The following is a 27362-nucleotide window of genomic DNA, read 5'->3' on the forward strand; positions in this document are numbered from 1 at the left end:
TGATGTGTAAAGGGAAAATGGCAACGAGACAGGAACCCATACCAGCACCCCCTTTATTTGAGATGAGGATGAAGACGCAAAGCACAGATTGGAATTTTTCTCGCAATGAGACGGAGAGTTGATCCCCCCCATCGTCTATATCCGAATGACCGCCTCTGAAATGGATTAGACTGTTTTGCTGCCACTCTGGGCCGTGGTCGTGACTTTTGCCGCTTGTGAAGACATACCTGCTGCCACTGTCGTCTGTCTGCCTGCTCATGCCCTCCACGACATGTCATCAGTCGGTGCCGTCCCACCCCTTGGTGCCTGATGATGTCCCGGTCCTTGGACCTGCCGCCGCCGCCGCTGCTGCCTTGCCCTGGATCTCCATCTCGATGAAACCCTGCATGCCGACTGCGTACGATGCGCAGAGTCATAAAGTCGGTGCCTGCAATGCAGATATGTATCCGTAGACTGAGGAAGGGCGGACGCGACGCTGGAGAGAGACGAGCCTCGGGCACCGCGACCTCGGCCATCAATCACTCCGGATACCTAGTGTCGCTGGGTGGCGCCCTCCTCCTGCTTGTTGCCCAATTCCACGGGTCAGACAACGGCTCTGCTAAATGGGCTCGAGCAAAGGGGCCCAGCCCACGTCACAAGGAAATTGCATTTGCCCGAGGACTTTTCTTTTCTAAAAACGCCAAGATGCAACAACGGTGGGGAGGGGAATGCGCGCTTGGCATGAAAGTGAAGAAGGGGGGGGGGGGGGGGGGAGGATCTAGGAAGCTGGCGGCGCAGACGACAGCGGCGCCACCCGCACTTTGGGCGGGCATCAAGTCGGTATCTGCTTCTTCTTTTTTTCTTTTTTTTTTTTCCTTTCTTTCATTCGCCCTCTTGCATCCCCTACTTTGTTGTCTCTTCACGTGCGAGCAAGGTACGGTCTTGTTGTGAGGCCTTGTTGCTCCTTCCCCTGGCGCGGATAGGCAGCCGGGCAAGGCAGCCAAGTGGATGTGGCCCATTCTGGACCGAGATGGGGGGAGGGGAGTGGTCTGTCAGGTGAGGAGCGAGTGGTGCAAAGGCAGAGACGGGCATTGGCCCTTTCTAGACATTGGGGAGGGATACAGCATCTGCAAGATGGATGGATCATAGCTCATGGGTATCATGGGTATGCCCGAGAGATGCATCTTCCTGGACTCCTCTTCTCTTTCACTCTCCATCTCGTGAACCCTAGTCTCATCACATCAGCCGCAACTCAAATAGGGCGATTCATCGCCGTAATAGGCGCGGCAATTTGATTCTGGCATCTGCATGGCTAGCACCGTAGTTGTATTGACGAAGTGGAAAAGCAAAAAGCCCATGCAGGTTCCTTGGGTGGGCAAAGTGTGTGGTGATGAGGGCCATGACAGTAAGCGAATGGGCGCTCGCTTGTAAGGCCGCGCCAACAAGCCATCGAGGGACCGCTGTCTGATTCACGCGTTGTCTCGCGCTGGGCGCGTGAAGACGCTACAGCGCGCCTCTTGGAAGTGGTTGGTCCCAACATGCGCACATGCATGGACGTGCGGCACTGCCAGTCCTAGTGCGGGTTCGACGGAAGAAATAAGATGCCACAACCAGGTACGTGGAGCGTTGGCTCGACGAGATGTGATGTAGAATGACTGCTGGGCTGGTTGCTTAAACCGGCCGGCCAGACCACCAACCAAAGCCGTGACCGATGGACAGACACAGCCGGTCCTGCGCCATTTCCTCGCCGGGGTTTCCTCCTCACCTTTCTTGCTTTGACCTGACGATGAACACCCTCAGCTCAGGCGCCTTTGCCGACCACTGCATAGAACCGATTGTGGGCTCCAAATTTGCGGTAAACTGGGGACAGCCTATTGTCATGCGCGTTGGTCTCGGGTCTTACAAGGACCCAGTCAGCGGGCCAAGGGAGCCGGAGCCGGCGAGCAGGGGCCCCAACAGAAAATCTGATCCACAAGATGTGCAAAGAAAACGGGCCTTTGTCTTTGCGAGAGGGGAACAATGGCTCGAAAGAGAAGAGTTGAATAGGCAGAAAAGGGCATTGAGCGTCGCGGATCCACTATGAGGCGGTCTTTGCGCGCTGTCAAACCAACAGGGGGGGGGGGAGCTGGCGTCAAGAGACCGGACGAAGCGCCAAACGCTCGAACCGTGGGCCGCAAAGACCGATCATGTACACTACAAGGGCAGACCCTACCCCTGATATAGTACGGGACATTGGGCAAGGCAAGAAGAGAGGTTCGCGAATGGGGGCGGAGGATTGCCGCGCAGCCTGGGGTTTCTTTCGAACACCCGCACCCTTTCTTGCCGTTCTCATCCTTCCGCCATCTGGACATGGGCCCATGAGAAGGAGGCAGGGCAAGGCAGACAGGAAATGCTTGGGGCGGGGATCAACGGCACACCGTGCCACCCTCGCTGTTCGCCCAACCGCCAGCAGCCGGGTAGCGGGCTCAAATCCGCTTCTCATCGCTGATTTGGGCTCAGTCTGGCGAGAGAAGAGCGGTGCTGGGGTTCGGCTTGCTTTGCTTTTTGACAGCAGGGACTGCAAGAAACATGGAAGGAAGGAAGGGGGGGAGTATCGCGGCGTCGCGGGCTATCCTTCTGCAGGTCGACGGCGTGGTTCAACCATGATGGTGATTAGCAGAAGATGCAGACCACAGTGCAGTGTTGCGCACAATGAAGGAGGTTTGTGATCTTTTCCGACGTCCATGATTGGTGTTATGCAGTATTGAAGCGATGTGCATAGCCGCCGGCCGACCAGACAGGCATGGACCTGTCAGGATGCTTGCTTTGCGACCCCCAAAGCACATGGGGGGTAGAGGGTGAGGAATAGGGTGTGCCGGTGGCGGCCGACGATCCGCAATGAGCGGAAGGACGCTGGCCAAGCCGTTGAAGATGGACACAGCCCCTGGCTGCTCGGTCTGTGTGTAGCCGTGGTAGTGTGTCACTGCAGCATGGGACCGGGCAGAGGTGACGGTGTTTGTGCTCATGCTTCGTAGGCACGCTGGCTGGTCTGGCAGGCCGAAGACGTCAGTGAAGAATGTGTTCGGACGGGAAATCATTGGGAAACAATGGCACAAACATCCCGGTTGCTATTCTTACGGTTTGGTTATTTCGGGGTTGTTGGGCAAACTTTGCGGCTGTCTTACCCCGTCTGCTAAATGCTAGCATTTCGGTATATGCAAGGCCTATCCGTAGAGCTCTCTAAGATATCCAAACCCTAGGCGGCACCTTTGTGTGTGTGCCGGCCACGGAATGGTCAGTGCGAGGCGGACGGGTCAGGATTCCCGTCGTGGCTGCCGCTCATCAGATATCGTCGTCTGTCTGTCCGTCTGTTCGTCTGTTCCTCTCCCCCCTCTCTTTCCCGCTGGCTTAGCAACCTGTGAAGTGCTCCGCTTATTGGCACAGAGATCCGAGCTGGCGAAGGAAGCAGATCGGGAAACCCGCTCGCATCACGGCCATCCATTTTCCTATTGCAGGCAGCCCCGCCCCCATTTCACCGAGCTTGCTTGGGTCCCTGGTCAAAGTCCGAGTGCCAGTAAAATGTGAGTCGGGTAAGAAGCAGTGCTTGCATGGCGGGGAGGGGGAAAATCGAAACCCAACGTCGACATGGCGACGCTGTGCCAATACGACATGGGAATGAGACCATTTGACACAAATCAAGGTGTTCTCTTGGTGAGATGAGTAGTTATACAAGGTCATTGACAGCAAAGGAGCCGGGGCTCTACGAACGACCATGTGGCGTGTCCGGAACTGCGTAGGCAGCATGGCAACGCAACGTCTCGAGACGAAAGGAGACAGTCGTATGCTTGCCCGTGCGTGTACGCGCGCAGGCGGGCGGGCGGGCGGGCGGGCGCAAGACTAGACGTAATAGAGTGAGTGCGTATTGTTTTCGTGTGCTTTCGCCCAGTTGACGTCGGGTTGAAGTGTGCGGCACGTTGTCAGTCAGACAAGCAGGCGCGGATGCATACCTAAGTAGGTATGATGAGGGTGTCGTATGGTATCCGTGGTATCCGTATGGTGTCACTAGAATACAAGCATAAAGCAGAGTTCGTGCATGCGTGACTTAGTTAGGTACCTTCCTACACTAAAGACCCCAGTCTCTCTGTTGAGATGAGAGAGACGCGGCAAGGCAAGGCACGCACGGACGGGGTGATGGGTAGTCGTTGGTTGCCCGCCGCACGTCGTTCGTCTTGTCATCCATCTCTCCTCGTTCATCCTGCCTCTCTGGACTCCTCTTTCTGGCACTAAGAAATGACGGGGTCCGGGTCGCGGGTGTACGGTAAGAAGGAGGGGGACAAGGAGGAAAGGTCATCCAGACTAGCCCCGAGATGGGCCTTCCAAAAACCGGGTCACTGTACTCCTAACGCCAGGTACCTGGAGCGGTGGCATGGTAGGGGCTGGGGGGGGGGGGGGGGGGGGGGCGTCAAGTTGAACAAACAGATGGACGCTCTCGTGTCCCCGGTCACCGGTGGCAGGTGGACTTGATTTCATCTGAGCTTTGGCCCATTCCTGCCCTTTTCCCCTACCGAGATTCGAAAGAAGACCAGGTCAGGGGGGTAGCTCCCTTTCAGGTAAGGCGGGGGGGGTGAGCCAAGGTGAAGATGGTCGCGGTGGACAAGGCAAAGGGAAGGGGGTGTGATGTCGTTGCTGCTTTTCCGTACATGTTGCAATTTCCGACTTACACACCCCGCATACATTAGCACAACACAACGCAAAATAAACAGCACAGCGAGCAATAAAGCTGGAGAGAGCAGGAGCAGGGGCTGCGGTGCCGTCGGCCTGTCAATCTCCCGGCCCACATGACAGACTAGGGCCAGCAGGGGTGTACGCACGTACCTTACCTTAGTAGGGCTCCCTTGGAATCGTGTCCTGTCCTGTCCTGTCCCGCAAGCTGTTGCTCCTGCTCACGTCATTTCCATCGTTCGTCCCATCTTCCTCCTACTTAGTTAGGTATTCTTCTTGCAGTGCCCTTCCCTTCCCTGGCCTTGTCTTGTCTCGTCTCGTCTCACCTTGCCTTTTGAGGGAGTGGGGAGCTTTCTCTCACCAGAGGTACCCACGCAGTCGACCGTCATCTTCTTTTTGGTGGCTCTGTCTTGTCGATGACATGGACTCAAACGGACGGGTTACATCCGGCGAGCGTGTCCTATCCCGTCGTGTCCTGCCCTGCCCTGCCCTGTCGTACCCGGGATCATGGGCATAACAAAACAAGACGGAGAGAAAGTCGGACCATAGCGCGCGTGCCAGCTTCGCCAATGTTGCGATGGCCCGTGACTGCCTTTGGCCTGTCTTCCTAAACTGCCCGCTGATCCTAGTTCTTCTCGTATCGTATTGGTCGTCGGCCTGCCCATTTGGTCTTTCCGCAGGGCTTCATTGGATGTACACTACTACAAATGCACAAGTGCACACACACGCGCGCGCGCACACACACACACACACACACACACATACACAGACGCAGACAACCCTTGCTGTCGCCATGACCTGAGGTAGGTGGGAGAGAAAGGAAGCAGGAGACTTCCCATCCGATCCCCTCCCATCTCATCCGCTTCTCTTGGTGCGCAAGGATGTTCTTAGTCCCCGCCGTTACGCTAACGTAGCGCAATCTACCCAGGTAGGTAACCTACTGTGCCTATCGTAGCATCGGTCGAAAAGGTTGGTGGCATAGTGTGGCTCGTTCTCTTGCCTTGTCCGCCCTACGGAGACAGAGATGTGACATCTGACAGGTGCATGCTAGTTCCAGCCTAGCTTTCATCCTCGGTTGGCTTAAATTGTCGCCCCGTTGTCGTCTCGAGCGGCTCTTATCCTCCTCTTCCCCCTCATCGCGTACATTCGAGATTGGTTCCTGAAAGTCGTTGTCAAACTAGGAAAAGAAGGAGAGGGAAAAAAAAAATTAGGAGAAAAATGAAGGGAAAGCAACCCCCTCTTCCTGTAAACATCCGCATCAACGGGGAGAGAGAGAGAGGAGGGGGGAAGGGGGCGGAAAGAAAAGAAGACATTAGAGACACGCAAATGCACGCGAGGCTGTGCCGCGGGCTAAGTATACTCCATTCCCGCTTGTCGCGCGTGCCACCCTCTCGCATCAATGATTTTGCGCCCAAGGCCCGAAACGAACCTGCTTCGCTTGCCATCACATGACGCGACCCCTATGCTGGGTCGTATGAGTCTTATGCGCCGTGCGGCGAAAATCGCTGCCGTTTACATTTCCCGGCGGGCGTCCTATTCGTGGCCTGTTGCTCCGAGGGGGGTGACCACATATGGATTGCCGCTGAATGGGAACAATGGCAAACCCCCAGGGGGGTAAAAAAAGTCAAGAAATAAAAATTAAATAAAAAAGTAAGAAGATGGCGACAAGAGGCATTTGGGGGGCTGAGGGTTTAGATTTCTCTACCCTCCCCCAGGTCTTATTCTTTCGTGCCCCCCCTACCTGCGAGCTCTTGTGGTCTGCATGATCGCCTTTTCTCGGATATCGACCAGGGGGCTATGTACGACTCTGCTGAGGAGTTAAAGAAAAGAAGAAAAAAAAAACACCGTCTGTTTCCACGCGACATGCCGTTGGCCGTTGGACGAGGCGGCATGCTTCTGCAGGCGGACCGTTCCCGTGTGTTTACTGCCGTGCCACCTTTCGAAATTTATGACAGTCCAACAGGTCGCCGCTTCGGCCGCATTCTCCTGGCTGCCGCCCCAGCCCACATTTCGAAACCGACGCCTCTTGGGGTCCGAAAGCTCGAGCCACTGGACGCGGCCCGACAAGAAATGCAGGCAGCCCGACTGGGGCTTTCGCAGTGGCGGTGATGAAGGGTCACACTGCCTGCCGTCACATGCGTGCCTTGTATGCGCGCTGACGAGGCTAGGTGCGGCTTATTCGGCCATCATTGGGCCTGTCTACCAGAAGTCACTTGCGGGAACACCAATAGAAGAGGCTTCGGTTTTGAATGATTGAATTGTTCCCACGAAACAAAGAACTATAGGTAGAGAAAGCGTTTGTCTAGGCTGTGTGTCAACCGGCAAACTTGATGACTACCTTGCGAATCCCAAGAAACCCCGTGTTTGATATCTCTCGTCCGCCGTTGTCGCAAAGCAAACAAGGAGAGAAAAATGCAAGGAGGAAAAAACAAAAACAAAAAAGCAGCATGCTGACGAAATAAAAAAACGATGGAAACCAGGATTTGTTTCTAAAAAGTTACATCCTGCTGAAGTCGTCGGCACCGTACTGCTGTAAAATGAAGAAGAAGAAAAAGAAGAGAAGCGAACTCGGAGGCGTGAGCCTCAAGATCCAAAGAAGCCCCGGCGAAAGTTATTCACAACCTTTGCCTTGGCCCCCAGTCTACTTTGCGCGGGCCATTGAACCTATGATAAAACGTTTCCGTTAGTTGGCACATCATGGAGGCTGGGTCTTGTAACTGACCTACGATTGTCCGTTCGCCTGGCATGTATAGCAAGGCATAGACTTGTATTCGGGCTTGTCGACTACCCCTGCGCATTTGCTCGACGTCTTGGCGCTGGCACAAGCCCACGACGCTCCCACCTCAACGTGGCCGCACGCGTAGGTGATGATGGGTCTGCTGCACATTTTGACTGAAAGGAGGTTTCTTTGAAAGAGGGGGATAAGGGGAGAGGGAACTGTGGAGGCTTTCGCGATGAACGTGCGCGTTGTTGAGACTGAGATCGTGGTGTTTCAGTATAGGTCGCAAGATGGAGAGTCTGGTGCGTATTGTGATAGTAGCTGTTGCTGTTGCTGTGGTTGTTCTGGCTGGATGAAGAGTGTTTCTTTCCAAGAGCTGAAAGGCGGGAGAGTACGTCCGTCTTATATCTCTTCGTAACACGAATCCGAGACTCTGGTTATTGGCTTGTAATGAATTGTCGGGAGTGGGCTGACTTGTTTGCCATCGTCAGACCTGCCAACCGAAGCGAAAGAAAATGAAAAAGGAAAAATGGAGGTCCAACAAGAGAGCTATCACACCGGTGATGTCAAATGGAGAATAACACCTTGGCTGTTGGTTGTTTGCCAATCTATCCGCGTTTCTTGCGTTCGGTAGGTCCAAGTCGAGAGGCGTTGGTGCGTCCGACGTCTTGCAATGTAGGAGTTGCCGCAGGAAGGGCTGTGACTTGGTGGAGGGATACAATATAGAAGACGCAACGGATCATGGCAATCACTTGTACCTGGTAAGTCAATGTACCTGCGAGAGATGCTGGCTGCGGGTGCGGACCGGGCAGATGGGTTGTTCGATCTGCCCCTTTGCATGAGGGGAGGGTCGACAAGCTGCCTGGGTTGTGGAGATGAATTTGGCGGCCGTGGAGAAAGAAGCCTAGTCCGACTCAGCCCAGGTCGTTGGCTCCGTCCCCTGCCCAAAGCCAACGATCAACCTTGTGCTTCCAAGTCACAACTGGAAATGGTTGGTATGCGTGTACAAAATCTCGTGCCTGTATTTTCGACAGACCGTACGCTAGCTCAAAAAGAGACGTAATGGCTGGGTGCCGTCTCGTTGTGTTGGTGAGCGACCAGGGTTTCTCGCAGGAGACCTTGGAGAACGATGGCTGTTGGACGTGATATCCACCGAAAATGAAGGGCCCCCAAATATGCACCTCGGGGGCGTATACGGGCGGGCCTGTTGACGCAATGCCTTGTTCTCTGGTGTTCCGTAATGAAGACTGTATGGGCGACGCGTGACCCAAAGGGTTGGTTTTATCGGCACGGGGGGGCCCAACGTTGGACGAGATTTCCTTAAGTCTCCAGCAGCGGCAGGGGTGGGTTGCCGATGGGAAGCGAACCTTGTAGAGTTGGCTCCAGAGGCCGTTGGGGGAAGAAGTAGGAGAAGTGAAGGAAGGAGAATATGGATAAGAATAAGAAGGGAAGGGTTAAGAACAGGAAGAAGAAAACGTAGAAGGAAGGAAGGGTTGGGAGTAGTGGAAGGTGAAGACGAACAGCCGCCCCACCCGCTTCAATCACTGGTGACGGGTAGTCGGGCAGGGCAGGTAGGGCCGGTAGGTAAGGTAGGTGCACCTCTCGTGTGTTCCCATTGCCGCATGGCATGGCACCAGGTGAACATGGGAATACGGGAACACAAACCGATAGTCATTCTGGCCCGGGGATATCTTGGCGTGGGCGACGCCGTGCGCAGAGCAGAGCCATGTTGTGCAGTGCAATCAGCTCTGGGCTCTTCCAGCGTGGTGCAAGGTGTATAGGTAGGTAGCTAGCTAGCTAGAGCACGTAGAGAAGGGGTTACCCATGCCCCGACTTCGGCCATGGTTGTACATGGCCGGTTGGCGTCGAGAAACCCCTCGTGGGCTGGTCCTAGTGCATCCCAAGCCGACTGTCAAGACTCAAGCGTCGAGATGGGCCGCCTTGTCGAGCGGGGGGTCGCTCAACTATGTCGTACAGGGGATCCGCGTCAAGCCCGGTTTGTTAGTCTCTTTTGGGCAAGGCCGTTGCTTGATATCCTTTGTATCCGTCCAAGGACTATCTCCCATCTATGGCCGTCAATGCTTTGCTGTGTTTCCAACATCGTAGGGAGCTCGGACGAGCACCCTAGTCACTGATTTGTCTGTGCCTGTGACATCCGACAGAGCAACGGCCACTCCCATACAGTGTGTTTGAGTGTGTGTCCCATCTCTCCAGGTAAAAATTGGACCAAACAAGAGACCGAACCAGTCAAGCAGACGGTCGATCGGCTGGTCGGTCCACGCCTTTATCGACACCCACAACAATGTCCCTGGCCAGAATACCATCCCTGCCTTGGCCGAACCCAGTTCAAGTTCCAGGCCCAGGCCAACAACATCCGGGTCCCGGGGTGGGGTTGGTTTGGCCTGGGCCGAGCCAGCATGGAGTAGAAAAAGGTTTGGTTTGCCGCGGCACTGTCCATTCCATTGAGACGCCGTCGATGAACGGCCCCGGCATACTTTCTTATGTTTACAGGAGTTCGACAGCATGGGGCACTCGGCATTGTGAAAGCACTGCAAGACCCCGGAGCACAGCGGGCGTTGTACATATTAGCTGATAGCAGTCGGGAAGCGACATCATCGACCGGGGGGGGGTTCGCCTCAACAGTGGAGTCGACGACTACCCGTGCCTCTGTGACGGATTTCGCAAGGAAGACGGGTCGCCACGTCCCTATAGGAGGATCTTTTTCTTAATGCTTTTGCGCATGGCGGCGAGATTGGCAGGCTTCATCAGTCTCTAGCCAAGACATAGGCAGCCCAACGAGGTTGGAGAATGGGTCGGCTGAGGTTAGTACAGATAGAAGCACAAGCGAAAGAAAGCCTGGCGCGTTTGGGGTTGCCCATCCGTGTCCGTTGGTGTTGGCCCCTGTTCTTGTGTAAGTGCAGGGGCAGAGAGACTAGATTTACGAAGATAAAGGAGAGGAGGGTGGGATCGAACGAGGCCAGGGCCGATGGGGAGGCCGAGAGAGCAACAGATGTTGTGCAAGAGCAGATGCACACTGCACGTTACCCGTGTCTGCGTTAGCCTGCGCACATGGGGAAGCTCGGAGTCAATGACATCAAGCTACTAATGTGCTCGGCAGTAATGTGCCAAAGGGCCCCGGTTGGTCTGTGGAAGAAAAGAAACGTCCCATGTCCTAAGCCCATGGTTGGATTGGAACGGGATGTGACGGGAAAGAACGGGAGGGGAAGGGGTGATGGTTGGTTGAGGTATTCGTTCGTCTGTGTGGGATATGAGAAGCAGGCACGATGGAACTCGAGAAGGAGATGCCGTTCCAATGCGTAAATGCGTACTGTTCATCAGTGTGCGGTATGTTATGTGTCGCACAGTATGAGTATCCAGGCATTAAGTCTTGGAATGAGGCGATGCCAACCAACTCTGGGCAACTGCGTTTTGTTTGGTTTGTTTTTCATATTATTTGTGTTCCATCTTCTCCCCCCCTGCTTGTGTCTCACTCTAGCCAGCTCTCTCAACAGGCCGCACCCCTTCAACGCTTCCCCTATCGCTCAAATCGCCAACATGTCGACTTCTCTTGTTCTCAACATGTCTGATTGTAACGAATCACAATGATATATCCCTTGTACCCTCTCTCAATATCTATCTCGTCGTCAACTTAGACAAGCCGGTACGTAGCGCACTCTTGCTTTTCTAGCTTATGGCAATACCGTATAACTTTTCTGGGAAATGGACAAAAGCCATCGTCAAATAAAGAAGGTTTTGGAAGCACTTTACCCACCTGAGCTAGAGGCTACTTTCCCGCTTCTTCACGTTCTTCGAGCCATTAAGAATACTACCTAGTCAGGCGCGCTCGAGACGCGCTACGTTGGCGTCATTCAATACCTTACGTCCGTATGCTAGACAAGTCACCTGCCTGCCTTACCCTTTAATCTCGAGCCTCCCCCCGAGTTCGATCGGGTCCTACGCTCCGAGGCTTCAGCTAGTCACTGGTTACGGCCGTCGATGCATCGTCTGCTATTCAAGCTAATAAACTAACTAAAGGGCGGCCGCCATACGCCTGTCGGGCTCCTTTGGCTGTTTCTCTGCCGCGTTTCCAATGTCAACGGCTCCGTTCCCTCTAGCACGGCTTACCCAAAACGTCCACACCACTTCACTCGTCTCCAATGCGTCACAGAAGACCCAAAGTTCTTTATCGGCGTGGCGTAACGACGCCTCGGATCCTCATCGTCAACGGCGTCCACTCAGTCACAACGGTAGCACCTCCAAAATTCGATTCCGAGCTATCAGAGTGCCCTCAGCCACACCCAAGACCTCGTAAATCGAGCCATTAATGCTTGCTCCTGCATCGCGGACAGACCGAGGCGAGGGGTACGCCTGAGCACCTAGTGCTCTACTTGGTAAAAGGGGGCGGGCCCCTTGGCCAGTCAGCTAATCAAGAAGAGCAGCAAACTCATGGACGTCATGTATCCTCGATACGGGTTCTACTGACCGCCGCCCAAGAAAGCCTGGTCACCGCATCGCCGCCTGGCCCCTGACTGTCGGGTTGGGTTGGGTCTGGTACTGGATTTTAGGCCAAAGACCCTGCCATCAGGCCGGACTGGCATCCAACACACCGCATCGCCCGCATGTGGCCTCATGTGCGGCCCATCCTTGCCGGCAGTCTTTCCAGGCAAGCTTCTTCGAACGCCCCAACACATCTTCTGCCTGCAGCCCATCTCACATGGCCAGCTGGTCTGCCAATCATCCCGAATGATGAGGTGCTGTGGCCCCTGGACCCTGGCCACCTCGCTCTCCATCGGCGTTTTATGGATATCATCTGCCTCCCACATGGAAAGGAGTACATGCGGTGTTGGTGTCATCAGGGCTACTTGTGAAGAGCCTGGCGAGATTCTTCAGCACCGCCACTAGCCTCGAAGCCGCACCTTACGCCCTTTTTTCTCCCCCTTCGGCCGGTATAATGGTACATGGGGTTGGGGCTCCGGTGTCTAGCAGCTGCCGTTGCCTCATAAGCCAAGTCCAATGTTGAGCAGATGTCTTGGGTCCAGTCCTTGCCTGAACTGATTCCGAATGTATGTGGACCATAGGCTCTGGTCCAACTTGGCTGTGGGCCCTTTGGGCCATATCCCGATGTCTCGACGAGCCAATCTTACAATCAATACGAAGACTCTTGGCCTGCGTTCTTACCGATGAGGGGTATGCGACTCTCAATACCAGCATTGAAGCCAGACCGCCGTAATAACCCGTCAACAAGGCCGATACTTCCAGACGCATCCCTGGCTACAATAGGAAAGGGGATGGGGCCATCTCATCACTTCGCAGTCGGCCTTCGCAACTTCTTTGGGACTTGGACAGCGTTGACAGGGGTTGATTTGACATTGTTGCCTTTCTGCACGTTTCCTATTCGCACCCGTCCAAGACTTGTATCAAGCCGAGTGGTGGCAAGCCGCGCCAACACCCTCGCCTAAATGGGGGAGCGCGTTATGGATGGCGGATGGCGGCTGGTCACAAGGACCGCCCAGAATTATGGGTGCTATCACTTACACCTGATTAGGCGAAAATCGCGGCAGGGAAGCTCAAGGCCGCGATCAGGCGCCCTTGTCGACCTTGGGGAAAGGTCATCGCGGGAAAATAAGCAGAGCACCCAACAAAGCCGAGCATGCTGCAGACGTTGATTGTTGGAATGTCCTCGTCTAAGCAGGCGAGGTGTGATTGAGTCGCATTGCGCGGTGCCGTCAGCCAATCAGAAGCTGTGTTTCGCTGCTATAAGCGCCTCGTTGGACCTCTGAGCTGACCCTATTATACCGACGACCACTCATTCTTCCGGTAGCCGCCCAGGACTGCGACTCAATTTCAATGATTTAGGCACGACTTGTACGACTTTGACCGCATGGGGGATCTCGTGGCGTTCGGCATCTTCACAAATGCCCGTCGGCCAAGTCTGCAAACCATCGTCCCTTCTCATAGTATTGAGCCATCGTTCTGTCTGCTCCGGGAGTGGTCATCAGACAAGGATGCCGAGGTGGATGGTGGATCGACTACATAGGCGGGAGGAGAATCAGGTAGGGGGCAAGACCTCGTCATTCTTGACGAGGCATACAGATGGCCTTGACAATATCTGCAGTGCTCGTTACCTTTCACCAACAGCACCGCACCTCTCAGGCATCAGGGGGCTGATGTCGAAGGGCCGTATACGGACCGACCGTTCCGCGACAGTCGGGTCGTAGGGTCATTGGTGGTCAATGTCTCCCTGGAACCTATGATCCCGTCGGCCTTTTGCGGGAATTACCTGGTCTGCGATGCCCCCCTATCCATACCAAGACTGCATCGACATGGAGCTAACCTGGAAGAAGTTGCTCAATGCAGTTGTTGATGGACCGACGTCTCCTCCGCGCCCCCCCTACCCGTCCCTGGCGTGATATCACACTTTACACACCTCTAGAGTGTGAGGCAAGGTCAGGCAGCCATCCATTTCTTGGGATGATCTCTTCGAAGTCTCTTTTCGTACAGTACTTGTGCCATCCACAAACAAATTTCGCATCAGGCGTTCCACTAATGCAAGTTCCAACCACCAAAGCTGCGTCGTAATCTATGACGAGGCTTGGGGGGAAACCATGTTGCAGATATTCTCGTGTTGGTGATGGCATTCTTCCAGGTCATTTCAGCGCCCCTTGCTCATACAGCCATGCCGTGCTACTACCCAAGATGCTGCGGAGGATACAAGCGGGGCTTACGATGAGTCTGCGGACGGCCCGTATGTCGCATAGAACACGGGATCACCACCTTCTCGAGAAACGGTTCGGCAAATGCGTGTCGGGCTTGATAGGCGGAAAGTATCCCAGCAGTTGGTTGTTGCCATGACGCGCACCCTAGATGACATACGATTTGAAGACTCATCTCCGAGATTGTAGCATCGTGATGAGTTGGACCCATTGGGAAGCGATTTCCGTTGCGAGTTGGAAGCCGTGAGAGACTGCTCACCGAAAGTGGGCAAAGGGGGGCTGTTAGTCGAAAAGGGGGGGGACCGGTTACCCCGACTGTTACCGAGACTGCAGCCAAAGGCCAGTCTCTATTCGGTCTTGAGAGGTATGTCATTCACATTTAGCCCGAGAAACTGAGAGGTCATCGGATACTCGTTTGACCCACCTCAAGTTTGCCCTTCCCAACGTTGGAAGAGTACGAGAATGCAGGTAGGTGGTAGCTGTGCTTGTGTTCACAGGTGATATATTGATGTCAACTGAAATGGAAGTGCAAAGATGGCATGCCGTCCCGATTGCTCCCGTCTCATCCAGACGAGAGGTACAGTACTAGGTCAAAAGTCTGGTCGTAGCAATAAGGATGGCTAACCAAAAGCTGTACTAGGTGGTTAGGACACAGGTCCTTTGGTGACGCACTGTGAAGCGACCTCGAGCTATTAATGGGCCCCCCCTTCGACTCTTCGTTGGGTTATCCTTATTGCTGTGACCAGACTTTTGACCTAGTGCTGTAGATATTAAGGCCGTCCTTGACCGCATACGCGTTTCTGCTGGATCGGAGACTCGCTCACTGGTGTTTCAAACTCGATAAACGCATCCGGGAACCTGGGAGTTCCCACCTAGGGAAGGAAGTGCCTACAGCTCGCCAATACTCCACATCCCACCCCTCAAAGGATTCCATGCAAGTAAAGGAGATCAGGAGGGGTTCCCAAATCCTACAGAATATACCGCATAGCGAAGGAGGAACGGGAAGAGGAGGAGAAGGAGGAGGAGGAGGAAGCGCAGGCAACGCAGGTAGCCAAGCAGGCAGCCAGATCTCACCAACCCACCAAATCGAGCTGTGGCGTGACGGCAGACTAGTGCTTTTCGGCTGAACCAGCCAGGTGGAGCCACGATGAGTCGATGCAGAAGCAGAGTTTATGTGGTGACAGCGGAAGGTTCACGGAGGTGCGGAATGGCGAGGAAGATGGCGGCGTCTGGCAGCACCGGTGGCCGCCCAGCCGCCGTTTACACTGCTCCACCGCAAAGCCGAGGCCGCCAGTTGGCTGGCCGGCGGCGGCGCGAATGGTGGAAATGGGTTATCCCAGCGCGGCGTGCCATGGAGGGACCCAGCAGTGCCGGTTCTCGTCCTTCCGGGAAATCCTCTTCGGCCCTCGGAAGCGTCCAATGAGACGTTGCCGACGGTCCGGCGGCCGGCACCTTGGGGCCCTTCGGCCGTCTGGATCTGCCCTGCTTGGGATTTGACTTTCAAAAGAGCCTCAAAGCCCGGCCAGTGCTCCACAATTTCACTCCCGGACTGCTGTCGTGATATCAGATCTGGCGATGCGACGAACTTCACGATTTTGCTTTGCGGCAAGTCCCGAGCATGCATTGCAGCACCCATTTTTGCTGCCCCTCACCTCGTCCACTCAGCGTCGCCTACCCTTCACCACCCCCTGTTGTTCTTGTTTTTATCTGTTGTTATTTTTGTTTTTGTTTAATTTATTTTATTTTTCATCTTTGCCGCCGGGCGTCTCGCCTTTCGAAGCGCACCAACCCCAATGCCAGCTGCGGGTAAGAGAGGCAGAGACTCCTACGCCTTCCCCTTTTCCCAACGCAGTGGCTCAATTTTCGGACTCTCTGGTCGATCTCGAATCCACCGTTTCTCTTTCTTTCTTTTCGTTTTTATTTATGTATTTCCACCCAACCATTTTGTGGTTCCCCTTCTCAACAATCGTCGTCCGAAACAGGCTCGGCCAGTTAGAGATCCACGTGCACACGTTCCCCCCCCCCCCTTGGGAACTGGAGCTGGAGCTGAGCCATGAATAGACGGGGCCAGGTCTTGAAGAGTCGCAGCAAACCCCAAATGGGTTGGCTGTTGATAAGGGTTTCAAGAGCGCCCATGGCGGGGCCCGTGGTTTGTCTTTTCTCCGTCTTGTATCAATTACGTTCTACCGGTATCTGGACTCTGTGGCTTTCTTGGCAGGTTTAGCTTCTATATATGGGTGCATGAGCAAAGTTGCATTGCCCTTGATTGAAACGCCCCGGTATCCAGTCGTGCAAAACACGGGGCAGGCGAGAGCGCCGCGCAAATAGAGACAGGGAGCGGCGAGAGCGGCGAAGGGCATCATATCAAAAATTAGAACCTCTTGGATATGTCTTGTTTTAGATCATAGTACGACAATCCCCATCCTGGCCGCGATAGCTACCCGCCCCCGTAGTAGATGCGAGAGTGGGAGAGTCGAGACAAGCGCTCCTCGCACGGCAGGGTAGCAGCACATCATTTGCTCGTGTATCGATGGAGAGAGGGGCCCGAGACAGATATGGACAGATGCAAGGCCAGCACAACAGAGCACATCCCGGCACAGCTTTTTGCCTTCTGCTATGGCTTGCCCTTGGCCCCTCCATACAGTAGCCGATTGGGCATCGCGGCAGTAGCATGCGTAAAATAAGCTGTTACGGGCAAAAAAATTAAAAAAAAAAAACTAAAAAAAAATTTGAAAATTAAATGAAATAAATGATGGCGGCGTCGGCTTGTGCGCCTCAAGGACAGCATGAGCATGCACTAAGGCACGAACCGCACCATTCACAAGTACTCTCTGGCACAACGGATGTTCTTACGAGTCGACCACCACCCACCCCCCACCATATTGCTGCGTATCCTCTTTTTTGATTTTATTATGAGCACCCCGGCTTGAAACGGCACCGTGTAGCCGGCACCTTGTCACCTTGTCACCTTCCCTTGACTTGGCCGTGTGCCGGGGGTGGCGACGAAGGACGAGGAGGGCGGAGGAAGGGGAGGGGCATTATCAGGTCAGCTAGCATCCTCCGCATTGTCCAGAACGCACACACACACAACATATAAAGTCGGACAGGCTTCCTCCCTCCTTCACGGCTATAGTTCTCACTCTCAACAACGCTCTCAACCTTTACCAAACAAACCATCTCAATCTTCTCCAAATCTCCAGGCAGTTGATCTGTTCCTTACGCCGTCTCATACCCCTCCACAACACAACAGCCAAATCCAGCGCTATCCACCTACCACCAGAAGCCAATATGTCTTCCCCCGTTGACAGCTCCGTCTTCCTCTCCCTCGCCCCTACCACCTCGTCTTCGTACCCTTTCAGGGCCCAGCCGACCGCCGCCGACGCCGTCACCGAGCCGGCTCCCCTTAAGCGCCGCACCTCGAGCGTCAGCAGCGATGCCAGCAAGAACGGCGCCGCCAGCGGCCTGCGCTTCCTGAAGCTCGGCCCCGTCCACTACGGCGAGCACCCTGACGAGCACAAGTCTGACTGGCACCCCGCCCTCCTGGGCTGAGACTGTTCATCACAGCCATGCTCCGGAGAGAGAGAGAAAGAGAGAGCGGTTATGATTTTCCGTGTCAAAGCCATTTCTTCGAGGTGCAGGAAACCGGAGAAAGTCCATTGCAAGGCAAGCGATTGGGATTTTTGTGGGAGAACCCACGGGAAACTTTTTGGCGCAGGCATCCTTTCGGCTTGAATATTTTGTCTTTTTTCTTTTTTTCATGGAATTCTTTTTACATCACGCGCGCGCAGCATCAAATCACCGACACGAGAAGGTTTCCAAATACAAACAGATATGAAGAAAACTGGGCAAGACTGTCCTGAAGATACAGAGGCCTGGAGGGAAACGGAACCACAAGCGGATTTGCTAGGGGAGGGAAAGGGAAACGGCAAAAGGCCATGTTACCAGAAAATAAATGGAATGCCAAATGGCAACAAAAAAAAACCCCCAAATTATTAACGGGATCCTGATACAACCTGATCTCTTGCCGGGCTGAAATTTCTTCGTGCACCATTCGGCTGTGAGTCCTATATCGTCTCCACGGTTCGGTTCGGTAGTCTACCAACGAGAGATAAAATGCCAGTTGAAGGCAGACAGGGAGGGGGAGGGGCATAGAATGCAAAGTCGTCACGGGAACGGGCGGCAATGGGTGTTGGGATACCGTCACATAGCCGGGCTCGCGCGGATCAAGGGAAGGCAAGGGCGGATGGGAGGAGAGCAGAGTCAGGAAGGAATGCATGTGTCAAAAGACCGAAAGGTGGGGTGGAAGCAGCGAGCGGGCGATGGTAGCTGGAGGAAGCTTCTTTCTGCATGGCTGCTTGTCAGCATGCTTGCTTGCTATTGCCCAACCCGCCCGCATGTGGAAGGGCAAAAAAGTGTAGATAGAGCCTAGAGGTTGAGGAATGGAACACCAAGCTTCCATCCGGTGGACCTTTTCATGCACTGATCTGACATATGACCCCCGCTGGCCAAGCGGCATGGGGAGAGGGGGGGGGAGGTGACGGGGGCGCCTTCATATCTCTTCTCTCCGGGGCTCGTCTTACCAATCCAGGCCTGGAGGGTTTGAGGACGAGGACTGGGAGTTTTCTGTCTCCATCTCTTCCTGCGTTGTTGATTGCGTGATACCACAGTCTGAGAGCTGGTGGTGGGCGCAAGACAGCTCACCAACCCCCTCCCCCTTTCCAACTGTGCGAAACCTGATGGTGTGGGGTGACGAGATCGATTGGAGTGAGCCGCCTTGCTTTGATTGCGTGTTTGACGGTCGTTTGCTGCCACTTCTGCACCTGCTGTTCCCTCCTCCCCCCCCTCTCTCTCCCCCCCCCCCCTTCCCCCACCTCTTCATGCTTTCTTCTCTGGTGGGTGAGCTGGAATGGAGGGGCTACTGAGGGCAGATTGGGCCGGGGAAGGAAGACTGCGATTCATTGAGACACGTGGGGTAGAGATTGGACAGCGCGACAGGGGGCCCTTCCAATGCCGAGGCTGGCGGGTTTCGATAGTTTCAACTAGTCTGTGTCCATCAAGATTGATTTTCTGTCTCGTTTTTCTTTGGCTGTAGACTGTTTACCTGCCCCGGGGGAAGGGGGAGGGGACGGCGGGTTGTCGTGAGTGCGTGTGTTTTGTGTTTTGTGACGTGCGCTTGATGGTTTGTCCCCGAGTCTCTTGTAAAGTAACTGGAGTTGAGATCTCGGTTGTCGGGGTTTGGTCAACAGACCATGAGAATTTTTGTTATCATTTAAAGTTCTGTCTTGTCGTCTGCGGGTCGCAGGGAGTTACAGGCCTGCAAGTCGACCTTGTTAGCTGCGAGACAGCTTAGGAGTCCCTTGGGATTGATTGCTCCTGCATCAACTGCAGGTTGCTAGCCTCTTCCCTGCTGCAACTATGTACTATGTAAATTCCCGGCCGCTGGTCTCTTGGCAGATGAGAGGTGAGAGAGACCCGGGCAGAGATCGACGGGGCCGAATCTGGCATGTGACCGACCGCTATATGCCGGCAGAGAGCACCTGGCGCACCGAGCACTCGCTGCCTGCCCTGCAATTACCAAATTTGGAAGGCCTTCGTGTTCCATTCGCGCATTCGATACACGGCCGTCCGAGTCAAGATGCAATTCCCAGGGGTCAGAATGCAAAAGACGGAGCTGGCGGCGAATGGTCCCCACAGAAAGCTGCGTCGATGATACAACCCCCGATCCGTGTCGACGTCACGGCATTGAGGGATGCGTTGAGCTGTGGTTTGTGCCGGCAGCCTTGGCGTGTGTCCCGTTTGTTGTCTGGTGGCTTGTCCTCAACCGACGGAGGGCGCCCCGAGACTTGTCTGCAGCCACAGCCGCAGCCGCAGCCGCAGCATCAGTGGAGGCGAACAGGCACAAGCCCAGGCAAAAAAAAAAAAAAAAAAAAAAAAAAAAAAAAAAAAGCTCGGGCAGCGGGCCGGGCCCGACCTTCCGACACGCGCCAAGATTGGACGGCATGAGGATGTGCAATGGCGCCGCTTGTCATCTCAAGTCTTGAGCCCCCTGGTCGAAAGAGCGGTCACTCAGAAGTGCCGAAATAGCAGCAGACGCTTATACGTGTACGACTGAGCCGCACGGTACCCGCACTCGTCCTTAACTCGGTGAAGGGGAAACGGAGGGAGCGATAGAGGGTCGATACCGTATGGGTCCGGGGGAGAAGCCGATTCGTGAGGGTCCCGCGCCAAGCTTGACTACTGTTCGAGGACGAGAGAAAAGAAGACGAGCTTGGGCGAGGCCCCCCCCCCCCCCCCCTCTCGGGAGAGAGAGAAGGCCCAAACGCTCTAAATCGCCGCAGAAAACAAACCCGTGGGGGGCCATCTCGTTCACTACCCATGTAAACTTTGAGGCATCTTCTCTTCTTGGCGGTTTTGTTATGCTGGACTATAAGGGTTCTTGAACCGGGGGTGGTTGAGGTTTTTTGTTTCTATGTAAAGATCTTCCCGTATCAGGGGGGGGAGAGGCTGGAGCTCTTGGCGACGTGGTATCTAGACCCCGGTGTAAGGCTCGATGGCCGTTTTGGGCGTGCCATTCTTAGCGCAGCATCAAAAAGGAGAGTCGTGAGAAACGGGGTTGGGGAAAAAAGGGGCAACGAGGGGGAGGAGGGGTTGATGTTTGATAGATATGGAGCGGTGGCCCCAAAGACGACCACGGCCCCACTCGGACACGGCGATAAGAGCGAGCCGTGGGGCCGCCGTTCATCAGGCTCACTTCAGGCCGGGAGTGTAGAGCGATGATAGGCCTGTTGAAGGGAGGGGAGCCGGATAGGGACGCCGTTTGGGTGATGAAGCGTTGCGCTGGCCGTGTAAATGGTTAGCATTGGCCTGCGGTGTCACACATCCGCCAGTCTTGGCACAGTCAGCATAGCAATCGCGTTCTAAAAAGCAGACTTCCGCATTGTAAGGAGATCATAGAGCAATGCTGAATTGACGACTTCGAAACTCTGGCGTTTCCTATCGTGTTCGTTATCAGAAATCGCCACTGTGGCTTCACGACGCTTTTCAAGTTCCGCCTGCCTGGACACTGAACATCAACATCTCTTCCAGCATTGTTATGCGCAGAGCAGAAGTCGAGTTACTAGCAATCAACACGTCTCCCACGTCTCCCACGTTTTCTGGTGCTGTTTGCAAACTGCTCAGCCAGACCCATGGAGTTGCATAGATTCGGAAGTCCTGTCTCCGACTCTGCAAGATTTACATTCGAGCGGGAGATGCATCTACCGACAGAAACGGCAATTCCTCTCCTCTCTCTTCGGATCTGCTTCAGAGACACCAGGTTCACCGCCCGAGCCATGGTCTGCTACTAGTACATCACGGCCCCATACGAATCCAGATTACTCGCATTGACCAGACGGCGGGCCTGAACCAAACCGATTCCCATGTCTCTGCGGAGATCATTCCATGCGTCTTTGACTGGGCAGGTGATCTTGAAGGCCTGGAGCTTCGTGTCCGGATAAGTTGACGGAGCATTGATTGATAGAACAGTCAAACACGCACGCGTGTATACAGCTCTCTGAAAACCATAGCGCCGTGGTTGAGAGATTCAGTCGGCAAGTGATCGACGCAGCATGAGGGCGAATAGACCGATATCAGCCTGCGGGGGTTGACCCCGGTTGTTGAAAATGACCGACGTGGGCACCAGTGTTATGCGGCTCTCCGAGAACCAATCAAGCTTGTCTGCATAGGTAAACAGAAACCGGGTGAAGTTGATAGCGTAGGAGGTGCCTGCGCCCCGCAGCAGGGTTGTGGCAACTTCTACACAAAGCCTTCTACACCGAACTCTAGGAGAGGGCCTGGCTCTGTCTCGTTGGGGACCGTATTGAGGCCTTTGTTGGACTTCTCGGAGGTGCAAGTTTCTCCATCGTATGGTGGGAAATGGTCCAAATACCATCTGCGAGCCCTGCATCAACAGTTCTAGTCTAGCTTCGGATGACAAAATGACATCCGCGCACAAGATATAGCTAGACCTGGCTCATGCGAGCGTATGGACAAAGACCGAGCCCGGTATACCGGTAGCCGAGATCATGGACGCCTTGTCTGGTCGTTCTCCTGAGGGCGCAGTGCCACTCTTCGAGAGGCGGCCTTTTCTCTTTTGGAGTAATCATAAAGCGCGATGGGCGCCCGCAAGTACAGTATCAATGAACGACGTCAGATCTGTTGAAAAAAAATGGAAGGAAATTAGAGTTGACTCAGATAACTTGGTAAGTATTGATGAAAGGCTCAACCAAGTCGCTGTGGATAGAGCCGAGGCATAGTTGAGTGTCTACGCGTTGGTTCCCAGTTTGACACATCCAAAGCAGATGGGCAAGACCCATCACACCAGACCATCATAGCACCCTAGAGGTTCGCGCTGCGGATCGCCTCGAGAACTCCAACGTCTCAAAGGCCGGTACTTATCGTCGGAGGTTTTTAGTGAGTTGCCACGCTACGTCGAAACCGGTACGACAAGCCTCTGGCTGCTCCCTTGGTGTTCATCATACCCTCGGACTCTGCAGGGAGAGACGAGAATCCGTCGAGAGGGGCTAGTCGTTGGTATGCCAATGGCTTCCAACTTCTTCTGAAGTCATTTTCATCAGCGACATGGGAAAGGCACCGGGCCCGATCCCACCGAGGACTCAGCAGCCCACCCGGACAATACTGAGCTCATGATCCTGAGCGTAAGTGGCAGCCAGCCTCCTCCAGTCGATCGGTATGAGCTGCCAGGGCCCCTTCCGGTGCCCCTTGCAACACGCCACGCCCTCGTGGAACTCACACCAAAAGTCGCGGTGGATGGGGTCGACGTAAAGCTCGGCTGTCTCCAGGTCGGGATCAGCCAGCAACCGCAACAGCGCCTTGAACGGCTGGGAATGGGCAAAGGCGTCGTCGCGCCGCGTGATGGCGGCCCTCCTCGACTGAGCGTCGGCGGCGGCCTGGTTGAAGACCACCTTGTCGGCGCTCGTCGGGTACAGCACGAGCCTCAGGTGGCGCAAGGCGCCGTTGAGGATCATATCCGCTACGGCCGGCGAGACGTGGGCCTGGAAGACGTTGCCCAGGCGGCCCGGCGAGAGCTCGAGGTGCCGGAGGCGACGGCGGGCCCAGACGTTGCCCAGGAGCCATGACACGCTGCCGTCGCAGATGGCGCGCTCGACGGTGGCACGGGACCCGGTCTGGAGGTTGAGGACGAAGCGGTTACGCTCGTAGAAGACGGCGGAGCCGGCGGCGTAGAGGAGCGGGTGGGAGAGCAGCAGGTCGTGCGGGAAGGGGATCTCCGAGCTCTCGGTGGGGCCGATTTGGATCGGGTTCGGGAGCAGGCAGAGGTACGAGATGATTTGGTCTCGGATCTCGACTGGGAGGTCAAAGAACTTGTCAAAAGTGCGATTGGCCATTGCGGCGATATGCTGCGCAATCGACGCCAGGATACCACGCCCTCAGCAGGGTTTTTTTTTGTTTGTTTGTTTGCCTACAGTCTAGCTTCAGAGCCGCTATCAAGTATACTCAGCTTCGACTGAGCATGACGAGGACGCTGGCGAGGATCGGATGAGTGAGAAGGAAGCAGAGAGTGACGGCTACTATGGGATCAAACAGGTAGGTGGTGTATCTCGGTACACAATTGGTCAACCCATCGCTTTGACCCCACTTCTGACCGCGAGTCCGCCCCGCCCTATTGCCGATTTACTAGTTAGTTCTATACTGTGACATGGCGTTTTTCATCCATGGTTATCGTCCTCTGATCGTTGTGCTAAGGAAGACCGAGGAATTCGGGTTGCAGTGCGAGAAAGACCACATACGTAATAACAATGGTGAGCCAAACCGCGATAAACGAATTACTTCCTTATGCAACTTCGGATGCTGGGCGAGGCCATCTATGGCATTGGTCCTGGCGGTAGCAATGGGTTCCTGATGAGGCACATGTTGGCTGACAGGGAGACCGGAACTTCGCGATTCGGGAACTTCGCCCACTTGGATGTCTCGAGATAGAACCAGGCCCGACCCAAACGAAACGAGGTAGAAAAGACCGGCGGAAGGCTGGTTTCCAGGTTAGCTAGGAACATATGCGTCCTCAAATCGGCCCTCACGAGTTTGACCAGCGAATACAGAAGAGCAGATTACCCGATGTGACCTCATCTCAACCCAGACCGTAGCTCGGCCCTCTTGGTCAACGGTGCATATACGAATATCACAAATAGTTCGTCACACCAGTGCAGGGAGTAAAGAAGCTTGAAGTAGACGTAATTTCATTTCATGTCGCCCTGATCCTTTCTACAGTATCTATGAAAGCCGTAGAAGACGGCACCCGGAAGGCATTCCTACTCGCCCGAGAGTCATGCCAGAGTCGTGTCGTGTGTGTGAGAGGTTATGGAGGTATATGATAGGGGGAAGGCGGCTGGAAGAAAGGAGGAACTTTTAAGTGCCTTTTTGATATCACCTGACCCAAATTATTCGCATCCTGCCTGGCCGTAATCTGTTGGGCCACCCAAACGCAAGAAAGTTGAACCAGATACACCGCAACGAGGCGGCCTCGTCAAAGCCGTAAACATCCTCCGCGCGTCAACAAAATACAAGAAAATTCCTTGGTATATGTTGAGCATTTATCGGGAGGACATGGCCTTGGTCACAAGACGCTTGAGGGCGAGCTCCTGCTTCTTGAGGTCGTCGGCACCAGCGTCGGTGATCTCGAGGGCAGCCATGGCCTCGGAGACCTGCTGCTCGATCTTGTCCTTCTGGCCACGCTTGAGCTTGAGGGACAGGGTAGGGTCGGAGATGATCTCCTCAACGCGTCCGATGTAGGACTCAAGCTGCTGCTTGGCCTCGAAGCGCTTGCTGAAGGCCTCGTCGTTGGACTTGAACTTCTCGGCGTCTGACGATCTGTTAGTGGCTTGAGGTATCATCCAGGGAACATGATAGACATACCAGAGATCATGCTCTCAATCTCGTGGGAAGAGAGCTTGCCAACGGAGTTGGAGATGGTGATGTTGGCGGAGCGGCCAGAGGTCTTCTCAGTGGCGGTGACCTTGAGGATACCGTTGACGTCGACCTCGAAGACGACCTCGAGGACGGCCTCACCAGCCCTCATAGGGGGGATAGGAGCAAGAGTGAATTCACCCAGGGAGGTGTTGTCCTCGCAGTTGACACGCTCACCCTGGTAAACGGGGAACTGGACGGTCTGCTGGTTGTCGGCAACAGTGGTGAAGGTGCTACTGACTGTTAGTTTGGGCCAAGGAAACTATTTGTTGAAGAGAAAATAGTATGCGTAATCGAAGGAAATGGAGACTTTACCGTTTTCTGAGGCAAGGAACTGTGTGGCCGCGAGGAACGACGGGGGCGAAGATGTTGCCCTCCATGGCGACACCGAGGGACAGGGGGCAGACGTCGAGCAGGAGAAGGTCGGCGGTCTCGGCGGAGGTGGCCTTGCCGGACAGGATACCGGCCTGGACGGCGGCACCGTAGGCGACGGCCTCATCGGGGTTGATGCTCTTCTCGAGCTTCTTGCCGTCGAAGAACTCGGACAAGAGCTTCTGGATGCGGGGGATACGAGTAGAGCCACCGACGAGGACAATCTCGTCAACGCCGCTCTTCTCAATGCCAGCGTCCTTGAGGACCTGGGCAACGGGCTCGAGGGTGCCGTTGAAGGCCTTGGCGTTCAAGTCCTCGAAACGGGCACGGGTGAGCTGAGTGGTGTAGTCCTCACCATCGAAGAGAGAGTCGATCTCAATGGTGGTCTGGGCACCGCTGGAGAGAGTACGCTTGGCGCGCTCGCAAGCAGTGCGAAGACGACGGAGGGCACGGGGGTCGCCGGAGAGGTCCTTCTTGGTCTTGCGCTGGAAGTCCTTCTTGCAGTGGTCCAAGAGGTTGGTGTCGAAGTCCTGACCACCCAAGTGGGTGTCACCAGCAGTAGCCTTGACGGTGAAGACACCACCCTGGATGTTGAGGAGGGAAACATCGAAAGTACCACCACCCAAGTCGTAGATGAGGACGTTGCGCTCCTTGCCAGACTTGCCGGCACCAAGACCGTAGGCAATGGCGGCAGCGGTAGGCTCGTTGATGATACGGAGGACGTTGAGGCCAGCGATGGCACCAGCATCCTTGGTGGCCTGACGCTGGTTGTCGTTGAAGTAGGCGGGGACGGTGATGACAGCCTTCTCAACCTTCTTGCCGATCTTGACCTCGGCAATCTCCTTCATCTGTTGATGGGGTCAGCATGTTGAACACTTTGCGCATGTATCGTGGCTTGGCCGGCGGGTAATTTCCCGGTGGCGCTGCCATAACAAACGTACCTTGAGGAGGACCATGGAGGAGACCTCCTGGGGGGAGAAGGTCTTGGTCTCGCCGAGGTACTCGACCTGGACCTTGGGGTTGCCACCGTCGTCGACAACCTTGAAGGGCCAGGACTCGATGTCCTTCTTGACGGTGGGGTCATCGAAGCGGCGACCGATGAGACGCCTGTAAGCAGATGCGTGGTCAGCAACCTGTTATGTAGGGTTGAAATTTTCCGCCTTCGGCCTCAGCACCGGATTACCCCTCTTCGGGCGGAGAAAAAAATCTCACCATCCACGAGCAAGAGACAGGTATAGCGGGATAGCTGATACTGGTAGGCAGGGCGACTACTCACTTGACATCGAAGACGGTGTTGACGGGGTTCATAGCAGCCTGGTTCTTGGCAGCCTCACCGATCAGACGCTCCTTGTCGGTGAAAGAAACGAAAGAAGGGGTGGTGAAAGAACCCTGCTCGTTGGCAATGATCTCGACATTGGTACCCTCGTACGTGGCAACGCAAGAGTAGGTGGTTCCTGGAAAGATGAGGCCCGGTCAGCTTTATGCTCCTCTCCGAGTACGGTCCATTGTTCCCGATCCATCACTAGGGACAAATGATGGTTGATGACATTTTGCCTCTGCGGTTTGTTGGTGGCGACTATCGTGATGCCAAAGAGGGGAAACCTCAGTGACCACCATCACGCCCACCAAGACAAAGTCAAATACATCAACCATCCGGAATGAGGGGAATCAAAAACATACCCAAGTCAATGCCAATGGCACCATCGTAAACCTCGTCCGCCATTTTGAAAGATTTTGGATTGCACAAGACAAGAAAAAGACCTGTGTGAATGGGGGAGGGGAGGAAAGAAGATTGGGAGGTTTGCGCGGAGGAGAAAGATATGTGAAGGAGGAGGGTGGGCGGGCGGGCGGGCGACGTGGGGTCCTTTCAAGAATTTCTCTCGCTCCGGGTCTCAACA

At 54.9% G+C, this 27362-nt stretch overlaps 10 protein-coding genes across 10 annotated transcripts; 2 read left to right on the top strand and 8 right to left on the bottom strand.

Annotated features, from left to right (window-relative positions):
• Positions 1-267: 267 nt before the first annotated feature.
• LY79DRAFT_94460 (uncharacterized protein) lies at positions 268-1111 on the top strand. Its single transcript, XM_060565235.1, has one exon. It carries the CDS (start codon positions 403-405, stop codon positions 928-930), a length of 528 nt encoding a protein of 175 aa, XP_060416825.1. The 5' UTR covers positions 268-402; the 3' UTR covers positions 931-1111.
• Positions 1112-4051: 2940 nt separating this feature from the next.
• Positions 4052-4323, bottom strand: LY79DRAFT_546243 (uncharacterized protein). The gene has a single exon (XM_060557218.1). The coding sequence runs from the start codon at positions 4307-4309 to the stop codon at positions 4082-4084; it is 228 nt and encodes a 75-aa protein (XP_060416826.1). The 5' UTR covers positions 4310-4323; the 3' UTR covers positions 4052-4081.
• A 3160-nt stretch (positions 4324-7483) lies between these two features.
• LY79DRAFT_94605 (uncharacterized protein) lies at positions 7484-8479 on the bottom strand. Its single transcript, XM_060565236.1, has 2 exons — positions 7958-8479; positions 7484-7868 (listed from the first exon to the last, which is right to left on the bottom strand). The coding sequence occupies exons 1-2, from the start codon at positions 8237-8239 to the stop codon at positions 7524-7526; spliced, it is 627 nt and encodes a 208-aa protein (XP_060416827.1). The 5' UTR covers positions 8240-8479; the 3' UTR covers positions 7484-7523.
• A 788-nt stretch (positions 8480-9267) lies between these two features.
• On the bottom strand, positions 9268-9840 carry LY79DRAFT_546249 (uncharacterized protein). Its single transcript, XM_060557219.1, has one exon. It carries the CDS (start codon positions 9721-9723, stop codon positions 9475-9477), a length of 249 nt encoding a protein of 82 aa, XP_060416828.1. The 5' UTR covers positions 9724-9840; the 3' UTR covers positions 9268-9474.
• A 2417-nt stretch (positions 9841-12257) lies between these two features.
• LY79DRAFT_577796 (uncharacterized protein) lies at positions 12258-13556 on the bottom strand (the record flags this gene model as incomplete). The annotated part of the gene is made up of 4 exons (XM_060559908.1): positions 12258-12538; positions 12578-12670; positions 12935-13083; positions 13525-13556. 4 exons carry the CDS (start codon positions 13554-13556, stop codon positions 12258-12260), a joined length of 555 nt encoding a protein of 184 aa, XP_060416829.1.
• A 1748-nt stretch (positions 13557-15304) lies between these two features.
• LY79DRAFT_680628 (uncharacterized protein) lies at positions 15305-16601 on the top strand. The gene is made up of 2 exons (XM_060564543.1): positions 15305-16116; positions 16174-16601. Exons 1-2 carry the CDS (start codon positions 15688-15690, stop codon positions 16438-16440), a joined length of 696 nt encoding a protein of 231 aa, XP_060416830.1. The 5' UTR covers positions 15305-15687; the 3' UTR covers positions 16441-16601.
• A 1180-nt stretch (positions 16602-17781) lies between these two features.
• Positions 17782-18495, bottom strand: LY79DRAFT_94711 (uncharacterized protein). The gene has a single exon (XM_060565237.1). The coding sequence runs from the start codon at positions 18386-18388 to the stop codon at positions 17903-17905; it is 486 nt and encodes a 161-aa protein (XP_060416831.1). The 5' UTR covers positions 18389-18495; the 3' UTR covers positions 17782-17902.
• A 3828-nt stretch (positions 18496-22323) lies between these two features.
• On the bottom strand, positions 22324-23751 carry LY79DRAFT_546266 (uncharacterized protein). Its single transcript, XM_060557220.1, has one exon. The coding sequence runs from the start codon at positions 23514-23516 to the stop codon at positions 22767-22769; it is 750 nt and encodes a 249-aa protein (XP_060416832.1). The 5' UTR covers positions 23517-23751; the 3' UTR covers positions 22324-22766.
• Positions 23752-23762: 11 nt separating this feature from the next.
• On the bottom strand, positions 23763-24481 carry LY79DRAFT_94780 (uncharacterized protein). Its single transcript, XM_060565238.1, has 2 exons — positions 24241-24481; positions 23763-24156 (listed from the first exon to the last, which is right to left on the bottom strand). Exons 1-2 carry the CDS (start codon positions 24253-24255, stop codon positions 23848-23850), a joined length of 324 nt encoding a protein of 107 aa, XP_060416833.1. The 5' UTR covers positions 24256-24481; the 3' UTR covers positions 23763-23847.
• Positions 24482-24719: 238 nt separating this feature from the next.
• Positions 24720-27330, bottom strand: LY79DRAFT_657613 (hsp70-like protein; the record flags this gene model as incomplete). The annotated part of the gene is made up of 6 exons (XM_060562710.1): positions 27145-27330; positions 26741-26918; positions 26406-26571; positions 25408-26312; positions 25042-25325; positions 24720-25006 (listed from the first exon to the last, which is right to left on the bottom strand). The coding sequence occupies exons 1-6, from the start codon at positions 27185-27187 to the stop codon at positions 24720-24722; spliced, it is 1863 nt and encodes a 620-aa protein (XP_060416834.1). The 5' UTR covers positions 27188-27330.
• Between the last annotated feature and the right edge of the window lie 32 nt (positions 27331-27362).

Source organism: Colletotrichum navitas (assembly GCF_030913465.1).
Source record: "Colletotrichum navitas strain CBS 125086 chromosome Unknown LY79scaffold_14, whole genome shotgun sequence".
In the NCBI taxonomy this organism is placed as follows: domain Eukaryota; kingdom Fungi; phylum Ascomycota; class Sordariomycetes; order Glomerellales; family Glomerellaceae; genus Colletotrichum; species Colletotrichum navitas.